Source organism: Oreochromis niloticus, linkage group LG14, assembly GCF_001858045.2.
Source record: "Oreochromis niloticus isolate F11D_XX linkage group LG14, O_niloticus_UMD_NMBU, whole genome shotgun sequence".
NCBI classification, from domain to species: Eukaryota; Metazoa; Chordata; class Actinopteri; order Cichliformes; family Cichlidae; genus Oreochromis; species Oreochromis niloticus.
The window spans coordinates 36,437,442-36,446,719 of NC_031979.2; the positions used below are offsets into that span (position 1 = coordinate 36,437,442).

The 9,278-nt window shown below is 43.0% G+C and overlaps 1 protein-coding gene across 7 annotated transcripts in view; it reads right to left on the reverse strand.

Annotated features, from left to right (window-relative positions):
- The window catches only part of actn4 (actinin, alpha 4), a 58,671-nt gene extending 52,238 nt beyond the window's left edge, over positions 1-6,433 (reverse strand). For 4 of the 7 annotated variants that reach the window (XM_025897830.1, XM_005474851.4, XM_025897831.1 and 1 more), the window contains exon 1: positions 6,013-6,432. In XM_025897830.1, coding sequence (XP_025753615.1) covers positions 6,013-6,138 — 126 coding nt within the window. In that variant the 5' untranslated portion in view covers positions 6,139-6,432. Of the gene's footprint in view, positions 1-6,012 lie in introns of all 7 variants that reach the window. The other 3 variants (XM_005474853.4, XM_005474854.4, XM_025897832.1) reach the window with 2 other exon arrangements.
- Between the last annotated feature and the right edge of the window lie 2,845 nt (positions 6,434-9,278).

Below are 9,278 nucleotides of genomic sequence, written 5' to 3' on the forward strand. Positions count from 1 at the left end.
AGTCCAAAACCCCCTCCCACTGGTCTAACAGGCTATAACAGGCCACCAAAGGAATGTTTCCCCCTGCGTGCTCTCTCACCGCCGCCAATGGCAGAACAGAGAGGAAGACAAAGGGGGAAACAGAGAGGGGTACATTCCTCGCTGCTCGCTCCGACTGTCTGCGTGACTGACTGGTTTGTTGTTTAGGTTCACGAGCTGATTCTGGATCACGGTCAGCTGTGGCACAGGGCTTTCCCACAGCTGACCTGGAAGCAGCTGCTAGCAAGGGAATAACTGAAAACTGCATTTCCATCATCTCCCATCAAAAAAGCCAACTGGATGTACGATTAAAACACGAGGGCACAAATTTACAACCTCAACTAACCCATCTGCTTCAAGCAGGCAGAGCACAGAAAATACACCAGGACCATCACAATGACGCCTCACTAATCATTATTTTATTGCTACCCACCTTAAGTGCTGATTACTTTTACAGGTCAATGACTGTTTACGCTTTAAATATCAAAAAAAAAAAAAAAGAAAAAGATAAAAGCGCCCTTTACAAGTTCCCAGAGCTCATAATCTCTTTAAATATTATAACGTGAATGGCAGCAAACTCCAGCCTGCTCTCATTCACAGGGCGTCGAATCCTGACATTTTGTGAAACCTGCTGCTTTTCCCCTGATAAGCACAGAGTAGCCTTTGGTGCCATGACGCAAACTGTCATAAAAGGACGCTTATAAAGGGCACGAAGGTTACCCACTCATATAGTGAGTAAGTGCACATTTTAACATTTAGGGTTAATGATGACGATAATAATAATAAAAGTTAACCAGGAAACTTTTAGTCCCTAAACTTTCTGGGTGACTGGAAGTGAATGTGAAAGCAAACCAAAATAAAGTTGTAAACAACAACTTTCCAACTGGGACATGAACATGGACTCTCCTGATCCACCTACAGGAGAGTCCATGACCACCATCATCTCTCTGGTCCAAAAGCAACGCAGTGATATGTGAAGACCCTGATGCCAAAGGACAGTTTGGATCTGCCTCTTTCTGCAAAGAGAACATGTTGCCTAGTTTAAAGATTTCATCCATGTGTTATGTTTGTAATGAAATTCCAACAAAAACTGAAGTTCTCTCAGGCGCTGGGGAGTGGAACAGCGACGTTTTAACTAGAGACCAAAAAAAAAGAAGAAAAAGGTTTTGTGCCACAAGAGACGAGTAACCTCACTAACCTGTCTCATCATGTCCAGCAAGATCATCCACTCAAATTTAAAGTTGTAGATTCATAAAACAGGCAGCAAACTATTGTATCAGCTTCTTTACACGCAAAAGAAATGATTTTTTTCTACATTTACTGTGAGCAAATACGAGAACTAACATCCAAGCCTCGACTGGACCTTCTTTGTTTTTCTCGTTATTTGTAATCTCTGGAACTTTTTAATAGTTTCCATTCTTGGCCAAAAAAATAAAAAATACAGGATTATTCTCAAGGGACTTCCTGATCAAATAAAAGCTTTAACAAATGACCAATACGAACAGCTATGAACACTGTCCATATTTATTATGTTTTCTGCCAATATCCCGCAGCTATAATTCAATCAAATCTTCCATGTAAGAGACATAATTGCACCCAGTGTCCAAAAACTTTGACTCGATGTCCAAGAGGACTCGGACTGGGCAATAAAATCAACTTCCCTGATACCACACGTACAGCTACAGTGCATTTGTGTCAGATAAGATATTCCATCATACCTACCGGTACTCCTCCTCTGCTTCTGATTGGCTCACTGTGTAACCAGCTGCCTAACTCCAACATAGTACCAGAGACAACACAGTACAGTCTCTTTGTTTTGGTTTAGTTTTTACTGCATTTTAATTTTTAGAGCATAAATTCAGCAGCTAGTTGGAGGATAGCCTCCCAAAATTCCTTCAAACAGAAGAGCTACTCATGGTTTAACTTCAGATCAGAATACTTTTGGAAATTGGATCTTATATGCACTTTATTTACTCTAACAACCATAAACATTAAAAACACTGATTTTTGGTTCTGATATCTTATAAAACAGCTTTTATTGATCTCTCCTTCAACACACGAGCTTCCTCTTATATCCGCCACACCCCAGGCCGATGGTTCCTTTTATTGTCTCCATACTGAGCAGTGACCAAGGCTGTTTAACAAACAGGCTTTTTAGCCAAACTCCTTCAGACATTTTCAGCTCCCTTCATTCCTTTAAATGTTGTTTTGGAGCAGGAAGGCAGGCTGGGAGAGGGGGGAAAAAAAGCAGCCTGGCAGCCTTTGCATGCAGTGTGGTGCAGGATGCATTGTTCGGTCCATTTGTCCTGACAAAAATGCCACTCACAGTTCATCCTGAGCCAAACCGGGCCATCTGAACTTTCTTCTCCTTCTTCCAGCCACACAGTCTCCACAGAAAGCATGCGAAAGTGGGCGGCAAAAGAACAAACTATCATTGTGCCCAGCTGCCCACCTTGCCAGCAATGGAAGAAAAATCAGTGTGTGTTTTGTGTGTTAATCTGAGCACGTGTGTGTGTGTGTGTGTGTGTGTGTGTGTGTGTGTGTGTGTGTGTGTGTGTGTGGGGAGGGGGGGACGGCTCACTGCAAACAAATCACACTGCAGAACACATCTGCACTGAAACACATCAACTCAGATTGTAAAGGATTGTTTGTCTGAGAAATAAGAAGCGTAATTAACACAGGTATAAATCGCCCCAACGAGCCACCTGACAGGTAGTGTAAAATGGAAATTATACCCCGTCTACCACCCACAACCCTTCAGTCAGTTACAATGTCTGCATCCATATCACAATCAGTTCAGTACAACCAGGCTGCGGGATTGAAACGGCTGTCAGTGTAGGAAAATAAGCTCTGATAACCATCAGAGTCGGTGACCACAGTTGATTTACGAGAGGAAACATTTCCCAATCACTGCTCCGAGCTCCTGACAGGAGATGAGGGAAGAAAAGAAAACTCTGGCATGTAGGTTTTTTATTTTTGTCTCTTTGCAAAGAAGAAATCTTCACCTGGGATCTTTCACTTGAAAAACATATTTATCAGCTGCCGTTGTCCTTTTTGTGTGAACCATCCTAAAGCTACTGGTGGGGCAATTAATCTCAAAGTAGTATCACTTTGACTAATAAGAACAACCCCTCTCTGGTGATGCCAAGCACCCGGGGCCCTTTAGCTTGTGTGTACTTTACTACTTACCTCGTTAGCTCATCCACCCACCTGGCCCTGCCTCCTCACTGCCACATGACACGAAAAAGTATGCACAGCCTCAAACTGTCGCTGAGGAGCTGGATTTGCATGAGCAGTCTGCCACAGCGGCAACAGTTACAAAGAAAAAGCCTTCGGTGGCGTCACAGCGTACTTTGGCGTGTTTGGACGTGCGACCGAGCAGCGAGAAAGACTTAATTGCATGTTTGTCAGGCGAGGAGCTTCGTCTGTAACAAACTGCAATTTACTGGACTCGCGTGGGCTCGGTCCAGCTACTCTGGGGTGTTGAGAAATGTACAAAATGGACAACTACAAGGACAAACGCTGCTTCTGCCAAAGAGCTGAAATAACTCTCACAGGAGAGTCCTGAAACAAGTTATTCTGGTGCAGCATAAAGCCAAACGTCTTCTTTTCAAGCACCTCCTGCATTTGTTTTTGTTTTCTGGATTACTGAAAAGTTTCAGTGTTTGAGTGTCCTCGTGACTCCATAGGTGGGGCTGCTCTGTGTCCCCAAAATAAAAAGGCCAAACTAATAAAAACCCAGCTGATTTTCCACTCTTATATCACTCAACACTGTCAATAGGCTGCAGTCAGCATGATGGAAAATGTTGCTTGTGACACACCGCTCCTGTTTTTGACCTTTCAGACTCACCCCTCACACACACAGGGAGGACAAGCCATTCCCACACTCATTATAGCCAATTGTCTCGATATGCTTGCGGGAGGCATATCTACATTTTTGCGTAGTAACTGGCACAGTGAGTTTGAATGAATACACTGCAGGAATTTGCCCTTGCACCCCTCCCTACCTCCATCACTCTAGCTAAATGTTTGGCAAGGGGACGTGTCCCCAATCAACCAAACACCCATCGGCCTCCACTGCAGGACCCGACCTCAGCACAGGTCTGTATTGCAGGCCTCCCGCTCTGTTAATGATTGGTAGGAGAGCTTTTCCTTTACAAGAAACTTTGACCCGTGCGATGTGTGGGCAAACACGCAGACGCCTAACGTCAGGTGGAGGGAGTGTGATGTCGGCGATGACTAAAATGCTGAGCGGCCTAACAGCAATGCAGGAGTCGAGGCTCGGCATGCCGTCACACCACCAAAAAGTATGTCAGTCATCCAGCCAGTCAATGAAAGAGATACTCTTAATCATTCCTCACTTCAAATTATCTTCCATTAGACCGCCTCGCCGCTCCCTTCTGAGGATTTAGAAGGTAAAACATTTGATGTGGGAGCGGTTTAGTGATGTGGTAAGAGCGTGGGTGCATCACAGGGCTGGGTAATTAATCGGAAAGTATAAAGTGATTAGTTTGTCCGCATTCTTCTTCCCTACAAAGACCTAATTTGGTGTTGTGTTACACATCCAGTTCATCCACTGCATTTTCACAGCACTCACTCGCCGCTTAGGCTCAACCACATCTGCTAGTCTGGACCCAGCAGCAGCCGTCACCCCCAACACCTTTTCATCTCAATTATATTCCAGTTTGAGGGGGAACCAATCCTAAATAAGTATAAGAGTCTGAGTTTAGGAGTAATCATGTTACATAACCAAAATAATAAGTAGTTTTTCCATAATCAAGCAGCTCTAATGTAACATCATTTACATTGACTTTGCAGAATATCAAGCGGTTCAAGGATAAAAAAAGCTAGCTCAGCCTTTGCTCTGACAGCAGGAGGAAGAAGTGAACAGAGCAGAGGAAAATGAAGGAATGGGACCATGCTTCAGATTATTGAAAAGAATCCAAATGTTCTTATTGGGATCAGAGTGTTGGTGATCTGAAGCGTGAGGCTGAATAGCCAGATGCACACACACATGGTGCCAACTGAGTGGTTTCATGTTATTTGGCTTCTTCACATTTTTGCTGAATAATCCTGAAGCTGGTTCAAATCTGCAGCTCAGGAAGTGGGCGTCCAGAGCTGAGAGAAGAACCACTGTCACACCAGAGAGAAGTGCCCTGCTCCTACAGCATTCGTGCTGACAGCTCAGCTTTATTTCATTTTAACACCTTGGCACTGTGGCTTGGGATTAAATAACCTCGATCATCACGGGATCTGCAAATCACTATGTAATCATTTATAACAGATCTCAGAATAGCTGCAATGACTAAAGCACTCTGAAGGATAGAAGAGAAAAAAGTTAACCGCGAAAGAATTTCAGTTGCCCCGAATATCACCCGAAGCATCTCTCGAAACGCAAAGAATCCTCAACGTGAAATTCTCTGAATATCGGCCTTTAACGCCACAGTATCGGTCAGATCTTCCAACAATTTTATCGGCCTGCCACCAACCACACAAGCAGGCGAGCCAGGGAGGCGAGCCGCCTGCACGGAGCCTTCAGAAAGTCCGCTGTGCGGTTATGGTGAGGCTGAGCTGTCTGCACAATCACAGCGTGGATTTTTCTGCAACAATGTGGCGCCTTGTTTCCACTCAGAGGGGGAAAAAAAATCACCTCTGAAGGAGTGAAAGCTGCAGCTAACATCTCACACACACACTCAGGACTTTTCATTCAGTGAATTAGAGAGGAGGAAACCAGCTTATTGGGGCGGAGTAGTGGAGCTTTGCACCGAGGAGTAGAGCTCGGAGGACCCCCAGGCTGAGGAGAGAGAAAGTGAGTAGCACAGGGAGTAGATGCGGGGTTTGTGAAGCTAAAGCGAGGCCCGCACTCGGTCTCTGACCTCCCCATCCCATCCTTCCTCCACTGCCATTTTCTTTCTGCCCGCCGCCTCCTCCTCCTCCTCCCCCGAGCCCGGCTCCACTCGGCCCAGCTGGGCCCCGAGACTTCGGCTGCCTTACCTTCCTCTGCTGCTTCTCCCAGGCCGGGTCCAGCAGCAGGTCTCGGTCCCAGTCGTTCTCCTGCTCCATGTAGGTCTGCGGCCCGCCGACGCTCGACTGGTTATTGGCAGCGTGATAATCTACCATGTCAGCAAAAGAAACCTGAGTGCGCCACGGAGAAACTGTCACAGGCAAAAAATGTACAAAAATAAAAAATAAAAATGGGGGGAAAAAGAGCAAAGACGACCCAAATCAGAGAGGCGGGACGGGGAGGGATAACAGAGCCAGGAAAGAGTCCTTCTTCTCTCGCCGCTTCCAGCCGTGAGTGTTTTTAATGAGATGAATATCCGGTGTGTGCCGCTGCAGCAGTGTGAAGAAAAGCTCTGCCTCTGAACGGTGTGGCTGCTGGGAGGAACCGGCCGCTCCTACACACCGACACCGGCAAGCACGACCCACCGAGGAGACGCACTTCCGGTGACGCCTTTCAAAATAAATCAGCTGCTCGTCACCGTTCCTCTGATTACTTTCTTTAAAATTTATTATACATTATTACTATTTCCTGATTACTATTTCCAAGTTTTGTTATAGTTGTAGTCAGTTTAATATTCAACATTTTAAAAAGTTTTATTTAAAGCACTGATTGCAAATCAGGGGAACCACCAAGGGGGGACGAGTGGGGTCACTGGCCTCCCCACAAGACCGCTCTATGTTGGTAATAATTTTAATAAAGAGAGAGGACGACACCCTGAGTTGAAACATTACCTTGTTATTAATCCTGCAATTTCTGTCATTTGTATTGTGTCACTTTGTATGTCCCTCACAATTTCCTGTCCTGCGCCACCTTGATATTTTTAGTGACCCCACCCAAACTTCCACCTCCAAATCCCTGTATTTAAAAGCACTTTATATGCTTTTTCACTGAATTAAAGACTGAAAGTAATCGGTTTTCTCATTTTTTTTCATTTAGTGGTTTAAGTGCACTAAGTAGATTTCCTCTTTCCCTAAAAGTCTAGTTATTCTTTTTAAGATGTTAGTCTCTTCAGTCAGTGAAGGTTCTCAGTCATCCAGGTCTTGGTAATCTGAGAAGTTTGGAAAGAAGAGTGACTGGACTTCTTTAAGATTATTTTCGTTTCACCTCTCATCTCAGAAGCTTCATCAGTTCTAAGACCAAATGGTGAAGAGTCCCAGCTATTTAAGCCCTAGTGGGAGTTGTCTCTTAAGAGAGTCGTTGACCCGCTATTGAAGTCCAGTCACTTTTCTTTCCAAGGTCCTTAGATTATTCCAGTTAACCGAAACAATTTTTTTCTCCTACTTTTAGTAAGAATTCACTTTGACTGTGTAACTTGCTCTAAACTATTTCGGTTGTAAATTTAAAACACATATATTTAAGTCATTTTTAAAGTTTTGGGTCAGTCGAAAGTAATGAATGTGTTACTTGAAGATTCTACGATCTTGTAAATTCTTGACATTTTCTTTTCTGAAAAACGTCTCATGCCACTTTGGGCCTTAAGGGTGCTTAATCTATTTGCTGTGTTTAAAATGACTTAAAAACCTTTCAAGATTAACTCAAGCTATTAAGATAATGTGAAGAAACAACTGATATGACTTTATTTCATAAACATCTTTGTTTTGTGTTTAAGAGATATTAACTGAAATTGGTATAAGCTAAGCTACACTTTAGTGTAATACCAATTGATACCACCACGAGTGCAGAAGGTCAGTGTGACCTTTATTCAAGCAGGTAAGTCAAGTTTTGTTGTTAACAAACGCTAAATCAGCACAGAAGCCAGAAATGTTTATATTTCAAATTAAGTTTCATTTGGCTTTACATTTATGCTGTTACAAACTCTCAATTTTGTTTTCCAACAGGTTTAAATTCAATTTTTTAAATAGTATATGTCAATAAAACCCCAAACCATGTGAACTGTGCGTAACTGTGAAAACTTACCAAAAGTAGTTAAACAGCAAAAAAGTCTCACCTGCTTTCCACTGGTAGTGAAATATTACTTATATGCAATCCTGTTAAAGCAGGTAGAAAAACCCTCCATTGTCCATTCAAACTTTTACAGCTAGAGATTAATTGAAATGTAATCTAAATAAATTCCAAAAGCCAGCATGTTTTGTGATCTTTCTGTAGCTGTTTGATTTTATTTTGAAAGTACGATCTCCGGTTTTCCGCTATGAAGCTGCAGAGACCTGACACACTTGTCCTCCAATAGCCAAGACAACTTTCATGCATATTCAATACAGCATTTGAACGTGAGCTGCTGAAACAATGAAGCTTTATAGATTTAAAATATCCGAAGCATTTACAAGCGATTGCTAAACAAAGATCCCTCCTATGGTTGTTTAACTGACGGTCATGCTTTGCCTACATTTGGGATTCGCAATATAAATTCAGACATTTCAAATTATTGGGTTTTGGGGTGTTTTTGTTTTTTTAAGAGCAGGAAAAATGTGTGATTGTATTTGGCTCACACAATCAGAATCAACAGGGTCACCACAGTCAGGTAATTTCATTTAATTTGTTTTATTTAGAAGCCAAACTCATGATACAGAATCCATCATTTCACAATCATACCGGGGGCATACTGGGGCTATGGGCACCACTGGGGGTCCAGGGCTATCACAGCGGCCCCTCAGGTGACTTCAACTGACTTTACAACTGTAATTCAAATAAGTCATATTGTCCTGGCAATACATCATTCAAATCACAACCAGGCTCTGTGTAATGATACTGTTAGGAGTAACTTTGGGTATTCTTAGTAACAGAAGTAATTAGCATGACTGATGAGAACACTGATGACACTGACGACTGCAACTGTCCCACACAGGAGAAAGTATGTTACACTATTATATTATTGTTATAAGTCCATAATTTGATCCATTAAAAAAATAAACATTTCATTTTAGTCCTAAAATTCTGATCCACATATTTGGCCTCTAAAGTGTCCGGCTTGATCTAATCAGTGTGCCTGCTCAGCGGACAGATATTAAAGGTCTCAGGTGACGGCAGTGATGCTGAAAACAGTGTTTGTGTTCTGAAGTCGCTGCTGTGATTGCAGCTGATGCAGAACTGCATCAGATTTAGGTGCTGGAATGAACTTGCATTGAAGAAATCCTGTGACTCTGAGGTGGGCAAAGATCCACAAAAAAGCCTCACTCAAAATATGATCCTGATTAGTTTCAACATGGCACACGAGTCTGTGTGTCTCTGTGCTATCTTTGCACTTTTCACCTTCATTGTTCAGATTCAAGGAAATGTGGAGTCACAGACAAAACACTGG